Source organism: Felis catus, chromosome E2 (assembly GCF_018350175.1).
Source record: "Felis catus isolate Fca126 chromosome E2, F.catus_Fca126_mat1.0, whole genome shotgun sequence".
NCBI classification, from domain to species: domain Eukaryota; kingdom Metazoa; phylum Chordata; class Mammalia; order Carnivora; family Felidae; genus Felis; species Felis catus.
In genome coordinates, this window is record NC_058382.1 from 25,667,206 (window position 1) to 25,690,138 (window position 22,933).

At 35.7% G+C, this 22,933-nt stretch overlaps 1 protein-coding gene across 2 annotated transcripts in view; it reads right to left on the reverse strand.

The window, feature by feature from the left end:
* The window catches only part of ITFG1 (integrin alpha FG-GAP repeat containing 1), a 347,986-nt gene that overhangs the window by 303,263 nt on the left and 21,790 nt on the right, over positions 1 to 22,933 (reverse strand). For both annotated transcript variants that reach the window (XM_023245671.2, XM_045047180.1), the window contains one exon: positions 7,938 to 8,032. In XM_023245671.2, the coding sequence (XP_023101439.2) occupies positions 7,938 to 8,032 (95 nt within the window). The remainder of the gene's footprint in view (positions 1 to 7,937; positions 8,033 to 22,933) is intronic.

The following is a 22,933-nucleotide window of genomic DNA, read 5'->3' on the forward strand; positions in this document are numbered from 1 at the left end:
AATATTTGCAAATGACATATCGGACAAAGGGCTAGTATCCAAAATCTATAAAGAGCTCACCAAACTCCTCACCCGAAAAACAAATAATCCAGTGAAGAAATGGGCAGAAGACATGAATAGACACTTCTCTAAAGAAGACATCCAGATGGCCAACCAACACGTGAAAAAATCCTCCACATCACTCATCATCAGGGAAATACAAATCAAAACCACACTGAGATACCACCTCACACCTGTCAGAATGGCTAACATTAACAACTCAGGCAACAACAGATGTTGGCGAGGATGCAGAGAAAGAGGATCTCTTCTGCACTGCTGGTGGGAATGCAAACTGGTATAGCCGCTCTGGAAAACAGTGTGGAGGTTCCTCAAAAAATCAAAAATAGATCTACCCTATGACCCAGCAATAGCACTGCTAGGAATTTACCCAAGGGATACAGGAGTGCTGATGCTAGGGGCACTTGTACTCCAATGTTTACAGCAGCACTTTCAACAATTGCCAAATTCTGGAAAGATCCTAAATGTCCCTCAACTGATGAATGGATAAAGAAATTGTGGTTTATATACACAATGGAATACTACGTGGCAATGAGAAAGAATGAAATCTGGCCTTTTGTAGCAACATGGATGGAACTGGAGAGTGTGATGCTAAGTGAAATAAGTCATACAGAGAAACACAGATACCATATGTTTTCACTCTTATGTGGATCCTGAGAAACTTAACAGAAACCCATTGGGGAGGGGAAGGGGGGGGAAAAAAAAGGTTAGAGAGGGAGGTAGCCAAAACATAAGAGACTCTTAAAAACTGAGAACAAACTGAAGGTTGATGGGGGGTGCGAGGGAGGGGAGGGTGGGTGATGAGGATTGAGGAGGGCACCAGTTGGGATGAGCACTGGGTGTTGTATGGAAACCAATTTGACAATAAGTTTCATATTAAAAGAAAATAAATTAAAAATAAATAAAAAATACAAAAAAAAATTACTGAGGACCCCAAAGAGCTTTTGTTTGTGTGAGCTGTATCTATCATATAATAGATAAAACATTGATATAATCTACCAAATTAAAAATTGAAGCACCTTTTTTTTTAAATAGGAAGGTCTTAATTAAAATAATTAGCATTTAAAATACATGATTACTGAAGTTACAATTATGTGAAAAACATATTTTACATGGTCAAAAGTCCAGGGCAGACTCTGCCAAATTTGTGTTGGAGATTTATTCAACATTTATTGAACTTAGGTATTTGGCCACACACCATTTAAGCAGATATGCTAAAAACATTAACAATACATAAACACACACACAGGATGTGAGAACAATGAACACATGTTTTTTTTTTTTTTAATTTTTTTTTCACGTTTTTATTTATTTTTGGGACAGAGAGAGACAGAGCATGAACGGGGGAGGGGCAGAGAGAGAGGGAGACACAGAATCGGAAACAGGCTCCAGGCTCCGAGCCATCAGCCCAGAGCCTGACGCGGGGCTTGAACTCGCGGACCGCGAGATCGTGACCTGGCTGAAGTCGGATGCTTAACCGACTGCGCCACCCAGGCGCCCCTGAACACATGTTTTTTAAAGTTTCTGGGAAACGATCTACTTAAGAAAGAAGGAGATCAAAGAGAATGACAGGGAAAAGAATGAGAGAGAATGAGGGCGAAAAACAAAAATGTCTTATGGTTTTTATAAAAATTCTTTTGACCTCATTGACCCTCCAAAAGGGTCTCGGGAATCCTGAGGGATACCCAGACCACACTTAAAGCCTTCAGAAGGGCAATGTGGCAATGTTTCACTGTAGAAATCTTTATTCTTGTTTAACCAGGTATTTCACTTCTAGGAACTCTCCTTGAGGAACTTATGAGAGATGTATACAAAATAAGGCACCATATGTCTATTTAGAATTAAAAACAAAACAAAACCTAGAAACTACTGTTCAGAGAAAAGGATTAAATAAACTATATGTTACAACCATACAATGGATAAGAGTCATTAAAAGCCACTGTTTTGGTAATTATCAAAAAAATTAATAAACAAAAATGTTTAAAACATGTTTGTTATGGAGAACTCAGTATATTACATATTTTGTCTTGTCTCCCATAGGAAGTCTCACTTAGAACAAGAATTTCTTTTAGAGATAATTGTTTGGAAAAGCTTTATATTTTCTAAGGAATGAACATAGAACATATGATGGACAACGAGATGCATATAACTCACTTCTTCCTTTGGCCAAATTCTTAGCTAACAGTCCCAAAAGCAGTGGGACTATCTCTTCCTACTACCCCTCTTATTAATAACAGTTTGCAACTACTATGCACTTACTTTATTCTGCCACATATCATGGCTAGACTTGTAAAGTCTCTTCCAGTAAACTAAATGCTCTTTAATGACTGAAAGCATTTCTTGTCATCTTTGTATTTCACATAACAAAGAGTAGAGGAGCAGGTACTCAATAACTTTGCTGAAATGATTTTAAAGACAGAGATAATGTTTTGAATAACAGAAGACTAACAATGACAATTTTTAATATTTCCCCATATATTTTAAGTTAACTTTGGAAAGATTACTCAAATAGAATTTCTTTACTTTTTATATAATAGATTGCTTAGCTCAAAATAAGACCTCCTGTGAACAAACGGCTCTGATGTGTTTCACCACAAAATTTCTAAGGTAGATTTTGCTGACCGTGTAATAGCCAAAAATTCTTTAAAAATTACTTAAATGCAAAGTCAATGTTGTTTAAGGAAGTCTAACATTACTTTACTAAAAAAAACCCTAAATTCTAAAACCTCCTAAATAAGATAGATCCTTCCTGCAAAAGGAATTGTAAAAAAGAAAAAAGTGTGTGTGTAGAATGAGAGAACAGAAAATGAGCCCAGAACTATTGATTTTCCTTATCTTGAAAAACAAGCTTTTACAAAAACTTGCATGGCAGTATACTCAAACCTTATTACTGTGCTTTTACATGGTTTAGCATACCAGGTAAGCCACACTAAAAACAACCTCTCTTTTATCTTCTTCTTTGTTTATTAATTTTTTTAAGTTTATTTATTTTTGAGGGAGGGAGAGAGTGGGAGAGAGAGCGAGCGAGCATGTGAGAGGGGGAAGAGCAGAAACAGGAGGCAGAAACCATAGCAGGCTCCAGGCTCTGAGCTGTCAGCACAGAGCCCGACATAGGGCTTGAACTCAGGAACCATGAGATCATGACCTGAGCCGAAGTTGGATGCTTAACCGACAGAGCCACCCAGGTGCCAGCTCCCACTCTTTTCTTAAACTCTCTCTTCTCTTTCTAATCAGAATACACACACACACACACACACACACACACACACACACACAGGAACCTAAACTCTTAGAAAACTATAAAAAACTTACTGGGCAAATGGCTTAATTTGTGGTTATGTTTGTTAAATCAGTTAAAATCCAAAGTATCTGAGCAGTAAAATGTTCTTGGCTTTGCAAATATTATCTTCATAATGAAAATGCTCTAGCAAAACTGTATAACAATGTTGGAAGAGCAGAATAGGTGTTTGAAAACTGGTAAAAATGGGATGAAGGTGAAAATTTTAAGAAGGTATCCAATTAGAAAGGAGGAATAAAATTATCTCTGCTCACAGATGACATGATTTTATTTGTAGAAAACCTTAAAGATTTCACCAAAAAGTGTCAGAACTAATAAATGAATTCAGAAAATCGCAAGATGCAAAATTAACACACAAAAATTGGTTGCATTTCTACACAATGACAATAAAAAAATCCAAAAAGTAAATTAAGAAAACCACTTCATTTATAGCAGTATTAAAAGAATAAAATACTTAGGGATTAACCAAGGAGGTGAAAGACATAAAGTATGAAAATTATAAACACTGCTGAAATAAATCATTAAAAGACATAAATAAATGGAAACATAATCCATGTTCATCGATTGGAAGACAATATTGTTAAGATGTCAATATCACCCCAGGTGCCTGGATGGCTCAGTCAGTTGAACATCCAACTCTTGACTGTGGCTAAAATCATGATCTCATGGTTCGTGGGTTTGAGCCCCACTGACAGCACAGAGACTGCTTGGGATTCTCTTTCCCCCCGCCCCTCTGCCCCTCCCCAATGCATGCTCTCTAAGTAAATAAACTTTAAAAAATAAAAAAAAGATGTTAATATTCTCCAAAGTGATACAGATTCAGAATAATCCTTATCAAATTCGCAAGGGGATTTTTTTTCAAAAACAGGAAAACCTATCCTAAAATTCATATGGAATCTCAAAGGACACCAAATAGCCAAAACAATTCCGAAAAACAACAAAGTTGAAGAACTCACACTTCCTGATTTCAAAATTTACTACATAGCTATAATAATCAAAATAGTGTGGTATTATCATAAAGACAAATGTACATATAGACCACTGGAATAGAATAAAGAGCCCAGAAATAAATTCTACTAGGGGTACCTGGGTGGCTCAGCTGATTAAGTGTCCAAGTCTTAATTTTGGCTCAGGTCATGATCTCACAGTTTGTGCGATAGAGCCCCACGTCAGGCTCCGTGCTGAATGTGGAGACTACTTGAGATTCTCTCTCTCCCAAAATAAATAAACGTTACAAAAAAAAAAAAAAAAAAAAAAAAAAAAAAAAAAAAAAGAAAGAAAGAAAGAAAGAAAGAAAAGAAATCCTTCTTTTTTTTTTTTTGAAAAGAAATCCTTCTATACATCATCAAATGACTTTTAACAGGGGTGCCAAGATCATTCAATGGGGAAATGCCAAATCTTTTCAATAAATGGTGCTGGGAAAACTGGATATCCATGCAAAAGAATGAGGCTGGACCCTTATCTAACACCATACACAAAAGTTAAGACAAAATAGATAAAAGCTCTAAAAGTAAGAGATAAAAGTATAAAACTCTTATGAGAAAATATAGGGCAAAAGCTTCATGACACTGGACTTAGCAATGATTTCTTGGATAGACACCAAAGGCAAGACAACAAAGAAATAACAGACAAGATGAACTTAATGAAAATTGACACCATCAATGGAGTAAAAAAGGCATCCCCCAAAATAAGAGAAACTATTTGCAACTCATTAACTGTGAGGAAGAAATATTCTGAATAGAAAATAATTCACACTTGACAACACCAAAAAAAAAAAAAATCCAATTAAAAAATGGGCAAAGGACTTGAATAAACATTCCTACAAAGGAGATATGCAAATGGCCAATAAGGACATGTGAATGTTCAACATTATTAATCATTAGGGAAATTCATATCAAAACTATCATGAGATACCACCTTGCACCCATTAGGATAGCTACTATGAGAAACAGAAAGTAACAAATGTTGCCAAGTATGTAGAGAAATTGGAATCCTTGTGCACTCTTGGTGGGAATGCAAAATGGTGTAGCTGCTGTGATGGTGGTTCCTCAAAATCTAAAAAAATAAGAATTACCATATGGTCCAGCAATTCTACTTCCAAAGCAACTGAAAGGTTTTCTAAGAGACGTTTTTGTGCATTCATGTTTATAACAGTATTATTCACAACAGCTAAAACATGGAAGTAACCCAAATGTCCATGAATGGATGAACGAATCAGCAAAATGTGGGATATAATATACACATTATTCATAATTATCCGTTATGAGTAATAATGAAGTATTCAGCTTTAAAGAAGAAGGAAATTGTGACATATGCCATAACATGGATGAACCTTGAGGACATTATGCTAAGTGAAGTTAAGTCAGTCACAAAATAATACTGTATGATTTCACTCATTTGATGTACTTAGGAGTAGTCAAAATCAGAGCCAGGACATAGAATAGGTGTTGCTAGAGGGTGAAGAAAGGGAATGAGCATTGCTTAATGAGTGCACAGTTTCACTTTTATAAAATGAAAAGAGTTACGTTGTAGGTCAACATTATGAGTGTATTTAATACTTCTGAACTGTATATTTAAAAATGGTTAAGATGGCAAATTTTATGAGTATTAGAACACATTAAAAATATTTGGAAAAAAAATGGGGAGAAGGGGGAAAAATCCAGCATTTAACCTGCCTGTCTCAACTGTACCTCAGGTGACTAAAGAGCTAATGATGGAAGTTGCCTTTTTTATAAAATAGAAAATTCCAGATAATATACATATGAATGATAGGGTGCCACAATTTTGTTAACTCCTATTGAAATAATGGACATGACCATAAATATCAATAGCTGCTGACACTATTAGGAGAGCATTATAATGAATGGTCCATGCTGAGGAAAACTGAAGCCACTGATCAACCTTAACATCACAAAAGAGACAGAAGGTAAATCACCTACCTCTTAATGAACTGAAAGAAATAGCAATACTACCTAGGAAGTATTCTTGATAACAACAACCACAAAAAAAAAAAAAGCACCCAATTCTGATCAAGACTCCAAATTTAACTACTGGTTACTGGTTTTGAAGAAATACAGGGGACAGAGTCACATGCTAACCCCATGGGGATAAGAACTGGCAAAATCCAGAGTTTGAGACATCCTACAATACAAATAATGTTTTTATGTACCTTGCTTAGCTCCCAATTTGACAAAAACATTTAGGAGATAACTGGGGCATTCTGAATAGTGAGTATTTGATGATATTAAGAAATTATTAATTTTTTTAGGTCTGAAAATGATCTTGTTAAAAATAAAGAAGTCCTTACCATTTAGAGATACAGATTAAAATATTTACAAATGAAATGAAACAACATTCGGGATTCCCTTTGAAATTATCTGGGTAGCAGGGGCTTGTGGATGGTTGTAATAATGAATTAAGTATAGCCACACACTGATAATTATTGAAGCTAAGAGATAATTGCTTATATCATATTATTCTACTTTTGTATGTTTAGAATTTTCCACAGGGCACCTGGGTGGCTCGGTTAGTTAAGTGACTTTTGGTTTCAGCTCTGGTCATGATCTCACAGTCTGGGTTTGAGCCCCACGTTGGGCTCTATGCTGACAGTGCAGAGCCTGCTTAGGATACTCTCTCTCCCTCCCTCGATCTGCCCCTCCCCTACTTGCTTGTGCACACGTGCTCTCTCTCTCTCTCTCTCTCTCAAAATAAACTTAAAAAAAAAAAAAGAATTTTGCATAATAAAAAGTTGTAAAAAGCCTTTGAAAATTTTAAATTCATAAGCTAAGTATTTTCTTATGATTAAATTTAGAGCATTTATCAATAATTTTTTTAATTTTTAATTTTTATTTATTTTTACTTTTTTTGAGAGGGCACATGTGCATGGGGAAGGGGTAAAGTGAGAGGGAGAGACAGAATCTTAAGCAGTTCCACGCTCAGCATGGAGCCTGAAGTGGGGCTCAATCTCACAACAGTGAGATCATAACCTGAGTTGAAATCAAGAGGCAGATGTTTAACCAACTGAGCCACCAGGTAGTACCCCTAGTCAATAATTTTTCAATTAAAGGGAAAGAAACATCGTGCAACAGGTGTCTAACTTACGAATTCGTTATAAGTGGAGAATCCAAAAATAACAAGTAAAGATTCATTTATTATATTTAGTACTTTTAATGTGTATTCAGTATCATTAACTTCCTTATAACCTTGTAACATTTTGGTTTTTACATTCAATTCAACAGGATTTTTTTTTTTTTTTTTTTTTTTTGAGAGAAAGAGAGGGTGCAAGTGAGCTAGGGGCAGCGAGAGACAGAGGGAGAATCCCACAAGGGGCAGAGAGAGGGGGGAGAGAGAGAGAAGTCAGGGTCACCTGGGGCTCATTTTACCCAAAGCAGGGCTTGAGCTCAACCAGTGTGGGACTTGAACTCACGAACTGTGAGATCATGACCTGAGCTGAACCCAGAAGTTTAACGACTGAGCCACCCAGGCGCCCTCAATAGGAAATTATTACTAAGAAAAGAGTAAATAAAATCTCATAATTCTTTGGCAGTTCTAAAGAAATATTTTACATTGATGTGCAACTTACCTGCTGTAAAATCTGCAGTCAGATCAATAAATGAATGAGAATGTGGAATTCGCATTTTACTTTTAGTGGTCAACGCAGGATGCCATGACAAATTCCTAAAAAAAAAAAATAATAATTTTCTTAAGGCAAACGTCAAATAAGCATTGTTTTAAAACAGAAAAATCTCCGGGAGGCCTGGGTGGCTCAGTCGGTTAAGCGTCTGATTTCGGCTCAGGTCTGATGTCACTGTTGGTGAGTGTAAGCCCCGCATCAGGCTCTGTGCTGATAGCTCAGAGCCTGGAACCTGCTTCAGATTGTGTGTCTCCCTCTCTCTCTCTCTGTGACCCTCTCCTGCTCACACTCTGTCTCTCTGTCTCTCTCAAAAGTAAATAAACATTAAAAATAAATAAATAAATAAATAAATAAATAAATAAATAAATAAATAAATAAATAAATACAGAAAAATCTTTGCCTGTAAGATATTTTTAAAATTTATTCATTTTTGTTGAGATATTTCTCACACCATAAAATTCACTCTTTTAGAGTATCCAATTCAGCAGTTTTTAGTACAGTTTGCAACCATCACCACTAATGACTTTGAAAACATTTCATCACCTCAAAAAGAAACCCTGTATCCATTAGTTGCTTCCCATTCTCTTTTCCTTCCTACCCTTGGCAACCAGTAATTTGCTTTCTATCACCTTGGATTTCCCTATTCTGGATATTACACATAAATGGAATCATAGAAAATGTGACCTTTTATGTCTGGTTTCTTTCACTTAGTATGCTAATTTCAGGTTCATCCGTGTTGTAGCATGTGTCAGTACTTCAGTACTTTAATGGCTGAATAATATTTCACTGTATGGCTACATTTTTTTGTTTATCCATTTTTCTGTTGATGGACATTTGACTTGTTTCCACTCTTGGCTATTACAAATAATGGGGTAATGAATATTTCATGTACAAGTTTTTATGTGGACATATGTTTTAAGTTTTTTTGGGTATATAAGAATTGCTGGATCACATGGTAATTGTATGTTTAACTGTTTGAAGAACTATCAAACTGTTTTCTTACCAAGTGGCTTCACCATATTATGTTTTTAACTAGCAATGTCAGAGGGTTCCAACATCTACATCTCTTTATCAACATTTATTATTTATTGTCCTTTTGTTTTATTATAGCTATGCTAGACGGTGTGTATCTCATGGTTTTGATTTGTATTTTCCTGGTGGTTAATGATGTTGAGCATGTTTTTATGTGTTTATTGGCCATTTGATCCTCTTCTTTGGAGAAAGGTCTATTCAAATCCTTTGCCTATTTTCAAATTAGATTATTAAATATAATGTTTTATTTTTGAGTTGTAAGAGTTCTCACACTCTGCACATTGTCTTCTTACTTTCTTGATAGTGTCCTGTGATACACAGAAGTTTTAATTTTCATGAATCCAGTTCATCCTATTTTTTCTTTTTATTGTTCTTATGCTGTCATATCTAAGAATCCATTTCAAAATCCAAGTTCATAAAGATTTAGCTCCATGCTTTCTCCTGATAATTTTATAATTTAACTCTTACATTTGTCTTTGATCCTTGTAATTATAAAAAAGTGGTTTAATATTATCATGGATCTTTTTTCAAGAGACTTTAGAATGATAATGATTACCTTTTATGAATATTAATCCCAACATTTTGAGCCAAGCAAAAGAATAAATTTAAAACCTTACCTCACACCATATATCAAAAATTAACTAAAAATGCACCAAAGGGCTGAAACTATAAAACTCGTGAATGAAAGCATGGGAAAATATTCATGACCTTGGATTTGGAAATGATTTTTTAAATGTAACACCAAAAAAGGGGCACCTGGGTGGCTCAGCTGGTTAAGCACCAACTTCAGGTCAGGTCATGATCTCATGGTTTGTGAGTTTGAGCCTCACATCAGGCTTGCTGCTGTCTGCAAGTCAGTGCACAGCCCACTTCAGATCCTCTGTCACCCTCTCTCTGCCCCTCCCCCATGTGCACTCTCCCAATAAATATTAAAAAAAAAAAAAACTCATCTTCAAATATAACACCAAAAGAATATGCCACAAAAGAAGAAATAGATGACTTAAGTTAATCAAAATTAAAAACCTTTGTACATCAGAGGATACTATCAGGGAACTGAAAAGACAATTTCATAGAATGGGAAAAAATACTTGCAAATATCTTACCTCTGATAAAGATCTAATATCTAGACTATATTCAAAACTTTTACAACTCAATAATAAAAACCTGATTAAAAAATGGGCAAAGGACTAGATATTTCTCCTAAGAATACACACAAATAGCTACTAAGCATGTCAAAAGATGCTCACCATCATTAGTCATTAAGAAATTGTAAAAGAAGACCATAATGAGAAACCACTTCACAATCACTATGATCGCCAAGAATCAAAAGCCAAGTTAAGTGTTGGGGATGAGTTGAAGAAATAGGAAATCTCATATACTGTTGGTGGGAATATAAAATGGTGCATTAGTTGTGGAAAACAGTTTGGAAACAGTGTGGAAAACAGTTCTTCAAAAAGTTCTTTCAAAAAGTGGAACACAGAGTTAACACATAATCGCATTTCTACACTTGGGTATATACCCAAAACAATGGAAGACAGGTATTCAAACAAATACTAGTACATGAATGCCTATTCACAAAAACCTGTAAATAACCTAAATGTCCACCAATGGATGAATGAATAAACAAAATACCATCTATTCATACAATAGAAATATTATTCAGTCAGAGGCATGTGGGTGGCTCAGTCGGTTAAGTGTTTGACTTGGGCTCAGGTCATGATCTCACGGTTCATGAGTTTGAGCCCTGCATTGGGCTCTCTGCTATCAGCACAGAGCCTGCTTCTGATCTTCTGTCTTCCTCTCTCTCTGTCCTTCCTCTGCTCTCTCAAAAATAAACATTAAAAAAATATTATTCAGTGATAAAAAAACTAAAGTACTGATACATGGTACAACATGAATAAACCGTTAACACATTATGCTATGTGAAAGAAGCCAGACACAAAAGGTCACATCCTGTATGATTTCACTTAGATAGAGAGAAAGTAGATTCATGGTTGCCAAGGACTAGAGGTGGGGGGGGGGGGGAGGGAAAATGATTGCTTAATTGGTACAGGGTTCCCTTTAAGAATGATGAAAAGCTACTGGAAGTAGGTGATGGTTGTAAAACATTGTAAATATACTAAATATCATTAAATTGTATACTTCATATAGCTAATTATAGGTTATATAATTTTATTTCATTATAAAAAAATAGTACATACTTTTCATATATTCCTCATCTAGTTTCCCCTAATACAACCATAGAATTATAAAACCATGAAGGTTACACTAGTAGACTGTTATGAACTATAGAAGAAGTTTAAATAAAATAATTTCTCTATTCCTCATCAGTAGAACACACTCCAGTGTCAAAGGGATTCCCATTTATGAAGGCCCCACTTTACTTTTCTTAGTGGTATCTGTGTACACTTTTCTCTATTAATAGCACGTTTTAAGATGCAAGCTCCTCTGGATATCCTGATTCAGAAATATTTCTATCTATATCACCTAACCAGGACATGGCTCCCAAGTAGTGGCTGAAATGAATCATGGTCCAAATAGCAAATAACTTGCTGGACTACATTATACTTTCAAGTAGCATCACCTATTCTTCTCTACCTCTAGTAAGAACATGCTACTTTTTATTTTTTTATTTATTTAAAAAAAAAATTTTTTTTTTAACGTTTTATTTTTGAGACAGAGAGAGACACAGCATGAATGGGGGAGGGGCAGAGAGAGAGGGAGACACAGAATCGGAAGCAGGCTCCAGGCTCTGAGCCATCAGCCCAGAGCCTGACGCGGGGCTCGAACTCACGGACTGTGAGATCGTGACCTGAGCCGAAGTCGGCCGCTTAACCGACTGAGCCACCCAGGCGCCCCCATGCTACTTTTTAAAGAAAATAATATGTTCCAGTGAAATATGGAAGCACAGATGTCATCTCCAAAGATAAATTTAAGGCTAAGTAACTCCAAATTAATTGTCAACATAGCATCCAATTGACTGGAGAGCAAACAAGGTTTATTTGAATTTGGTTTTGATGTATTGGGAAAGCAGAGAGAAAAAATTGACTAATTTGCTCTTGGCAGGTGGAATCTGGGAGAAAGAATAACAATCATCAGGAGAATATTCTCCCTGCACAAAGGGTCTAAGTTCTACAAACAGTAACCTCTTCCCTATAGCCTTCTTCCACATTTTTTAGCATACAGTAGGCCTCATCTGTTAACTAAACAAGACAGTAAAAACAAAACTAAGCAATGTTCATATACCTTGATTTTATTTTTTAACCCAAATCCCATAATAAAAGGTTATGGCAATAAAATATTAAAATAAAGTGAGAAATCATATTCAGCATTAGCATTCATGTCATGTTCTTTTTTCACACTACACAACATGAGAAATGCCTAAAATAATTTCAATCAAGTCCAATTTAATAATGGCTGGTTCATTTCTTTTTAAGATAGACCATTTATTCATAAGTTCTTTAAATTCTAAGCATTGAAGTATTTTCAATTACTAACAAAATAATCAGATGCAGGTTAGAGAAATTCTACAAGTTTAACCCAAAGTCATTTCAGAAGAGTTTCCTAATGTTCTCAACAAGTTTGTAATTACAGGCCAAAAGTAAATTAAAAAACACAAGCTTCTATAGAATTGAGCTCAATAAAGTTAATCATGTGGTTGTTTTTAATTACTACCTGAGAAATTATCGATCTCATTCCCTAAAGAATTTTTTATAGGTATGCTTTGAAATTAATTACCATTAGAATTTTGGAAAACTTCAACTAACTCCTAGAAACTACTTGACAAAAATGTACATTTCAAATAAAGATTCCAGAAGAGTGATAAAGCAAAAATTATGAAGTGGCAGACTATAGGCCCAATTCAACATGAAAATGTGTTTTATTTAGCTCACACATTGTTTTAAATATTCTGAATTCACTGGTAAAGCTTAAATTTAAAAAATCAGATTTCACATAAAAATCTGGATTTCCAGGTTCTCTTGAAATACCTGGTCAGGTAACCAACTAGCTCTTTTTAGACAGATCTATAGTGTTTATGGGCAGGTGAAGTCCCAACCTTCTCAAACTGCTTCGCTCACTTTGGTTTCCTTCTGGGTCCCCTTAGACATTTGAGTTGCAACTCTTAACAAAATACTAATTATAATCTTGCTTTCTGGAACATTTCAAATCAATAGTCAAGGTCTTCATAGTATTTTAAGTTTTATACTTGTTGCCTATACTCTGTTAATTTACAGTAATGTCTCTTAAAAGGCAGTTAACTTGATCCTTATACTTTATAGTTTATTGTGGGGGGAGAAAGGAAGAGCTATTATTTCTTTTTGTGGAGCACTGTAAGATGGCTGAAAATTTAATGTACATACAGTTGTATATCAGAATTCAATTGTTTAAAAATTTACAGTTGAAAATAAAACTAATCTCTCCCTACTTTTACTGTTGTTCTTTGTGTGTATCACTTTTTCAATAAGCAACAGATACCATCTTTAGAAGCAACTATGTTCATATAAACTATAATCTTCTCATATACGTGCTCAACTTCATTTGAAAGCAAAGGTCACAAATACAAACTGTTCTGATTACAAAGGAAGAAACAGCAGAGATGATAAAATGGGCAGTTCTGAACCATGTTGAGTCTATTTGTTGACATTTCTTGACCTCTGTAGAAAATTCCAATTATTAGCTCCCTACCAACCCCACAGGAAACATAATTATGTCAAGGTGTTCTAATTTGTGGGCACCATTACCCTTAATAACAAAGAATAGCATTTATCAAAAGATGAATTTAAATGTAATTAATGTCAGCTGTAGCTTTTGGTTGCCTATGGTAACTGCTCTTTGAAATGACTGGTAATCCACCCACTTTTCAATGATCAGTCTATACTGAATTATCATTATTTTAGATAACCAGATAGAAGCAGTTACCAGGAAATGGGTCTTAGCATGCCTCACCAAGCTCCCTAGTTCTTTAGTCCAGTGGTCTTCAAACATTTTTGCTAAGATAGGCTCCAAAGTAATTTTTAAAAACCATGTATGCCTTCACACATTCAAGTGCATTTTTTAAAAATGTAATCTAAATATTTTCATCAGTTTAAATAGCTATAAATACGTAACTTTCAAATCCATTAGAATTATTGAGATTTTAAAATATACTTAAAAATTTTTTTTAAGTTTTATATATTTATTTTGAGAGAGAGAGAGAGAGAGAGAGAGAGAGAGAGAGAGTATGAGCAGGGGAGGTGGAGAGAGAGAATCCCAAGTAGACTCCACACTGTCAGTGCGGAGCCCTGATGTGGGGCCCGAATTTACGAACCATGAGATCATGACCCGAGCTGAAAATAGGAGTTGGACGCTCAATCGACTAAGCCACTCAGGAGCTCCTAAAATAATTATTCTTAAAAGTATATCTGTGGAATATAAATACCATACTGAATTTTTGTTCACCATCATCCACACACACAAAAATCACATGAGAAAGATGGCGTGAAAAACTGGGGGAGGAGGACCCTAAACTCACCTCATCCCACATACACAACTAGATAACACTCACATTAGTGTAAATAACCCAGGAAACAATCCAAAGATTGGCAGAACTCCAAAACTAAATATAGAGAAGTGGCCACTTCTAAGAAGATAGGAAATGCAGAGACACTGTGGGGAGCCAAAAGGACCCACAAGACTGTTCACAGGAGGGAGAGATACTGTAGGGAGACAAACAGACTCTCACAACAGGAAGTTCCCACAGAGAAGAAGAATCTCCCTAACATTTGGCTTTGAAAACCAGAAGGGCCAAATTTCATGAGTTCTTACAACCAGCAGGATTAAAACTTGAAACCTCAAAAATTAGAGTCTACTCTGGGGGAGCTGGAAGGCAAGAGAAAACTGAGTCACTGCCCTTAAAAACACGGCACAATAAACAGCCTGAGGAGATACAACACAGAAGCAGCAGTTTGAAAAGTGCCAGGGTCATATAGAAGGGAAATTTGTTTATACTAATTTCAGAGTGTGTGCTGGAGGGGCAGGCCTCGGTGGGAGACTTCTCTGGGAGCAAAGAGGATGGCAGGTGCCATTTCCCTCTCCTACTTCCCAGCATAAATACATGTCCACCTGCGGGGACTGGTGCAGTGCCAACACTCTCGATCTAACTTGCTTATACCACAAGTCCTGCTCCCACAGGTCCCTTCTCCCAGAGGACCCACACAAACCTTGCTAACACTGCACACCTGCCCCCACATACTTTGTGGATCTGTTCCCTCCAAACCAGGTGGCCTCAGTACTGGTGACTGCAGCTTCCCTCCTGCAAAGGACCTGCCTGCAAACCTCTCAAAAACTTCAGGTTCTACTCCAACACACTTTGCAGATCCACACCCTCAGATACTCTCTTGGCCAGTGCACATCCAAAACAACCAAAGGCCTGGTAGTGTGCAAGCAGTCCTGCCCAAAGTCAGAACAACTCCAAAGTAACTTCTGCCTCAGAAAGGGGGAAAGATAATCCCACACACACCAGTCAGATTAGGGACCCAGCAGTGGGCTGGAGACAGACAGCTGGTCTGTGTGCAGTCCCAGCCCACCAATCAAAGCTTCAGGACACAGGGATGGGATCCTGCAGTTTGGTGTTACTGCACCTCTGACAAATGCCTGGTCTGACTAAACTAGTAACACAGGGACCAAACACTGCCCACAACAGACCAACAGAGCCATTGCCTGGACTGAAGGCAAAACTGGCTCAGCCACAAAAGCAGGGCAAAGGCAACACAAATAGGAGAAATTCCTGAAGTGCTAGGTTCTGGTGAACAGGGGACACTACATGACCTCTTCCTCATAAGGACACAACTTTCAAGAGCAAGAGATGTAGCTAACTTTGCTAACATATAGAAACAGACTGGAGATTTAGGCAAAATGAGAAGAGAGAGGAATATGCCCTGAATGAAAGAACAGGACAAATCACAGCAAGACACCTAAGCAAAACAGAGATAAGTAATATGACTGATAGAGAATTTAAACTAATGATCATAAAGATACTCATTGGGTTTAAGAGTGTAGGACCTCAATGAGAACCTAAACAAAGAGACAGAAACCATGAAAAAGAACCAATCAGACTCAATAACTGAAATTAAAAATATACTAGAAGTAATCAATAGTAGAGTAGAGGAAGCAGAAGACCAGATCAGCAACTTGGAGGACTGAGTAATGGAAAGCAAGCAAACTGAACAGGAGAGAGGAAAAAAGATAATACAAAATGAGAATAGACTTAGGGAACTCAGCAACAACCATCAAATGTACTAACATTCCCATTATAGGGATCCCAGAAGAAGAAAAGAGAGAATAGGGGGCAGAAATTTTATCTGAATAAATAGCTGAAAACTTCCCAAATGTGGGGGAAGAAAACATATTCAGACTCAGAAGGCACAGAGATCTCCCAATAAACAAACCCAAAGAGGTCCACACCATGACATAATATTAAAATGACAAAAAGTAGTTAGGGAGAATTTTAAAAGCAGAACGAGAAAAAGAAAACAGTTACAGAGGAAACCCCATAAAGCTATCAGCTCATTTTTCAACAGAAACTTTGCAGGCCACAGGGAATGGCATGATATATTCAAAGTACTGAATGGAAAAATCTTCAGCCAAGAACGCAACAAGACTACCATTCAGGATAGAAGGACAGATAAAAAGTTTCTCAAAGTTAAGGAATTCATGACCATTAAACCAGCCCCACAAGAAATCTTTAAGGGGACTCTTTGAATAGAAAGGATAGAATATAAGTAATAGCAAGAAAAGTAGGAAGCACAAAAGCAGAAAAATAAGTATATTGTAAAAATCAGTCAAGGGATTCACAAAATAAAAGGAAGTAAAGCATACTTTACCACATACCTAAAATGTGGGGGGGGGGGGGCGAGGAGCAAACAATGGTTCAAACTTAAGTGAGCACCAGCTTAATATAGACTGCTATATGCAGAAGATGTTACATACAAAGCAAATGGTAACCACAAATCAAAAACCAGAAAAAAGATTTACAAAAAATAAAGGGAAAGGAATCTAAGCATACCACTAAAGAAAGCCAACTAGCCATGAGAGAAAAGAGCAAGAGAGGAAAGGAGATAACTACAAAAACAACCATAAAACAAGGAATAAAATGGCAACTAAGTACATAACTATCAATAATTACTTTGAATGTAAGTGGACTTGACACTCCAATCAAAAGACATAGGGTGAGGGGTGCCTGGGTGGTTCAGTCAGTTAAACGTCTGACTTTGGCTCAGGTCATGATCTCAAGGTTCATGAGTTTGAGCCCCGCATCGGGCTCTGTCCTGACAGCTTGGAGCCTGAAGCCTGCTTCGGATTCTGTGTCTCCTTCTCTCTCTGTCCCTCCCCTGTTCATCCTCTGTCTTTCTCTGTCTCTCAATAATAAATGTTAAAAATAATTTAAAAAGCCAATATTCCTGATGAACACAGATGCAAAAATTCTCAATAAAATACAAGCAAATTGAGTCAAGACAATACATGAAAAAATCCACCAAAAAACTCCACCAAAAAACTGCCAGAACTGTAACACAAATTCAGTATAGTTGCAGGATACAAAATCTACACACAGAAATCTTTGCATTTCTACATACCAATAATGAAGCAGCAGAAAGAGAAATGAATGAATCTATCCCATTTACAACAGCACCAAAAACCCTAAGATACCTAGGAATAAACCTACACAAAGAGTTAAAGACCTGTACTGTCTACACAACATTCATGAAAGAAACTGAAGGTAACACAAAGAAATGAAAAGAGACATTCTATGCTTATGGATCAGAAGAACAAATACTGTTAAAATGTCTATACTACCCAGAACAATCTACACATTTAATGTAATCCCTATCAAAATAGCAACAACATTTTTCACAGAGCTAGAGCAAACAATCCTAAAATTTGTATGGAACCACAAAAGACCCTAAATAACCAAAGCAAAAGCAAAGCTGGAGGAGGCATCACAATTCTGCACTTCGAGTTATATTACAAAGCTGTGGTAATCAAAACAGTCTGTACTGGCACAAAAACAGACACAGGTCAGTAGAACAGAAGAAAAAAACACAGAAATGAACCCACAACTATATGGTCAATTAATCTTCACCAAAGCAAAAAGGAATATCCAAGTCTCTTCAACAAATGATGTTAGGAAAACTGGAAAGCAACATGCAAAAGAATGAAACTGGACCACTTACTTACACCATACACAAAAATAAATTCAAAGGATTAAAGACCTAAATGTGAAACCTGAAACTATAAAAATCCTAGAGATAACTTCTTTGATATCAGCCATACAAACTTCTTTCTAGATACATCTCCTGAGTCAAGGGAAGCAAAAGCAAAAGTAAACTATTGGGACTTCATCAAAATAAAAAGCTTCTACACAGTGAAGGAAACAATCAACAAAACCAACATACCTATGGAATGGGAGAAGATATTTGCAAATGACATATTTGTTAAATGGTTACTATCCAAAATATATACAGAATTTATACAACTCAATACTCAAATAATAATCCAACTAAAAATGGACAAAAGACATGAGTACACATATTTCCAACAACATACACATGAAAAAGTGCTCTACATCACTGATTACCAGGGAAATAAAATCAAAGCTACAATGAGATATCACCTCAAACCTGTCAGAATGGCAAAATCAACAACACAAGAAACAACAGGTGTTGGCAAAGATGTGGAAAAAGGGGGACCCTCTTGCACTGTTGGTGGGAATGCAAGCCAGTGCATCTTGGGAAAACACTACGAAAGTTCCTCAAAAAGTTAAAAATACAACTACCCCATGATCCAGCAATTGCACTACTAGCTATTTACCCAATGTATATACAAATATTAATTCAAAGGGATACATACATCCCCATGTATAGTAGCATTATGTACAGTAGCAAATTATAGGAACAGCCCAAATGTCTATCAACTGATGAATGGATAAAGAAGATGTGGTATGTATATACAATAGAATATTACCCATAAAAAGAGCAGAATCTTGTCATTTGAAATAATATGGATGGAGCTAGAGAGTATTAGGCTAAGTGAAGTAAGTCAGAGAAAGACAAGTACCATATGATTTCACTCAGAAGTGGCATTTAAGAAACAACAAAAAAGCAAAGGAGAAAAAAAAAGAGAAGGAGGCAAACCAAGAAACAGACTCTTAAGTACACAGAACAAACTGATGGTCACCAGAAGGGAGCTGGGTGAGGGAATGGGTTAAACAGATGATGGGGAATAAGGAGTGCACTTGTGATGAGCACTGGGTGATGTATGGAATCACTGAGTCACTATATTGTATACCTAAAATTAATATTATACTTTATGGTAACTAACTGGAATTTAAATAAAAACTTAAAATGAGTGAGAGAACTACAGATCAATATTCTCTGATGAACATAGATGCAAACATCTTCAACAAAATATTAGCAAACTGAACCCAAGAACATATTAAAAAAATCATCTACCACAATCAAGTGTGGGATGCAAGAGGGGTTCAACATTGGCAATATCACAATAAGAGAAAGGATAAAAACTATATGATCATTTCAATAGCTGTGGAAAAAGCATTTGATAAGGTACATTTATTCATGATAAAAAACCTCAACTGAGTAGGTTTAGAGGGAACATACTTTAACATAATAAAGGCCATATATGAAAAACCCACAGCTAACATCCTATTCAATGGTGAAAAAATGACAGCTTTTCCCCTAAGATGAGGAACAAGACAAGCTGTTCACCACTTTTATTCAACATAGCAATAGTAGTCCTAGCCACAGCAATCAGACTATGTTTATGAATAAAAGGCATCCAAATCAGTAGGGAAGAAGTAAAACTTTCTCTATCTGCAAATGACGTGATACTATACATAGAAAAAAATGCCTAGACTAGAATTGATAAATCAACTCAGTAAGGTCACGGATACAAAATCAATACACAGAAATCTGTTGCATGTCTATATACTAATAATGGAGCAGCAGAAAGATAAATTGGGAAATTAGGAAAACAATCCAAATTACAATTGCACCAAAAATAATAAAATACCTAGGAAAAAACTTAATCAAGGACGTGAAAGATCTGTACTCTGAAAACTATAAAACATGATGAAAGAAATTAAAGACAACACAAATAAAAGATAGTTCATGTTAATGGATTGGAAGGTCCAATATGATTATAAAGTCCATACTACCCAAAGCAACCTACGCACTTCAGGCAATCCCTATGAAAATACCAACAGCATTTTTCACAGAAGTATTGACAAAAATGTGGAGAAAAAGGAACCATTGTGTACTGTTGCTAAGAATGCAACAGGCGCAGCCACTATGGAAAAGAGTATGGGGGTTCCTCAAAAAATTAAAATAGAACTACCCGTAATCGCACTAGTGGGTATTTACTCAAAGAATACAAAACCACTAATTTGAAAAGATATAGACACCTCCAGATTTGTTGCAGAATTATTTATAATGGTGAAATTATGGAAGCAGCCAGTGTGCCCATTGATAGATGAACAGATAAAGATGTGGTATATTTATATAATAGAATATTATTCAGCCTTAAAAAAGAATGAAATCTTGCCTACTGCAACAACATGGATGAAACTAGAGTGTAATACTAAACAAAATTAAGTCAGTCAGAGAAAGACAAATACATGATTTCAGTTACATGTGGAATTTAAGAAACAAACCAAAGAAAAAAGGAAAGAATAAATTAAAAAATCCAGAGTCTTAAACATAAAAAATAAACTGATGGTTACCAGAGGGGGATGGAGGATGGGTAAAACAGGTGAAAAGAGATTACATTTTTTTTAAATGTTTATTTTTGAGAGAGAGAGAGAGAGAGAGAGAGAGAGAGAGAGAGAGAGAGAGCGCGCCCGAGTGAGGGAGGGGCAGAGAGAGAGAGTAAGACACAGAATCTGAAGCAGGCTCCAGGCTCTGAGCTGTCAGCATAGAGCCCGAAGTGGGGCTCAAACCCATGAACCGCAAGATCATGACTTGAGCCGAAGTCGGATGCTTAACCCACTGAGCCACCTAGGCACCCTGATTACAATTATCTTGATGAGCTCTGAATATAGAATTGTCGAATCATTATATTATGTACTTGAAACTAATAAAACACTGTGTGTTAACTATAGTAGACTTAAAAAAAGTATATGAGAATGAGGTCTTCTTTAATTATACATCTTTCCCTTAATCCTTGACTTTGTCATTCTATTCCATCTCTTAGAGAACTTTATCATGAACCAGAATGTTTTCATATCTGAAGCAATTTTAGTGGTCACTATATCTATCATACATCTATGAAGAAATGTATGTCTACAAATTGATAAACAAAATTGGTATTTAAGTTGGTTTTGTTTATATATCCAAGTGTTAAAAGAGATCTCTTTGCAGTTGAATTATTTTAACTATTAGTGTACAACTGATGAAAACACCTATTATGTAGTTTGATAATTTATTAAACAAAATGTAAAATTTTATTAGAAATGCATTTTTTGAAGAGATGACCAGGACTTTAGAATACATTATTCATCCTTATAATAACATGACGTTACTAGAATGAGACAGTGGTCAGTATAAAGTCTATTCCTACTCTTCATCTTTATAGATATAAATGCTAAGAAATCTCGTTCATAAAGTTTTAAAACATCTCCCCGAAGATGATTCTTATTTAGGTATGGTAAAAATATTGAGACTATATATTTTTAAAATATTAGACATACTTTATAAATAGATATTGAAATATTTATAGATTAAAAATATCTTGGCTGTGGGTTAGAAGAGAGAAATGAGGGGAAGATGTGAAAGAAAAAAGACAGACCAAGTGTTGATAAATAAGTGTAACTGCCTGACAGGTACATTATAAGCAAATTAAGTGTCCCATTCTCTGTACCTTGCATACCTTTAAAATTTTCCATAATAAAAGTAAAAAACAAATTAGAACTGCTGAATTAATTCATTCTATTTATGGAGAATGTCTGCCGTATAATCCAATCAGCAAAGCCAGTTCTCACTGCCAAATGAATGTCATTTTCCATCAGAGTCTGACTTCAGTTTTTCAATTCAAATACATATGGGGCGTCTGAGTGGTTCAGTCACTTAAGCATTTGACTTCGGTTCAGGTCATGACCTCATGGTTTGTGAGTTTGAGCCCATGTCGGGTGAACTCGAGCCCAAGTTGGGTGAGCACAAGTGCCATGTCAGGTGAGTCCCGCGTCCCTTTCCCTTTCCCTCTCTCTTTCTCTCTCTGACCCTCTTGGATTTCTCCCGCTCTCCCTCTTTCTCTCACTGTACCCCCCCCTTTAAAAAAAAAAATATATATATACACACACACATATGTGTGTGTGTGTTAACACATCTTTCAAGGAATATGATTAAAAAAGCTGAGAAAAGTATAAGCAGTCAAGATTAAAATAATATAGTTCTTATAAAACTGACCTATTTTTATAAAATAGGTAATAAAAACAAGGCAGTAAGGCAACACGCTGTTTTTCAATTAACACAGCAATGCAATATAGCTAAAATAATTTATAATACAAGAAGCATGGTAAAAGAAGTTAGTTCTTCATTAAATGTGCATGAATATTGACCTCTGGTCTGGAATAATTCAATAAAAGTTGAATATAAAAAAATAAAAAAAATTGAGTATAAAAATGAGAAACAACACTGTTTTTCCTCATTTCTTTCGATAGAAGAAATGTTTCCTATTGACTTTAATAAATGAGAAAGGTATATACTGCAAAAAACTACCTGGCTCAGGAGCCAGCATGTAAATTTAATTTTTATTAAGAGAAAGAAAATAATAAACATCCCAAAAAGACATGAGATGCTTGACTTTAAATGGAATTTTCTTGATATGATTTGATAAAATAGGTTTCAGCTACATGACAGAAAAAT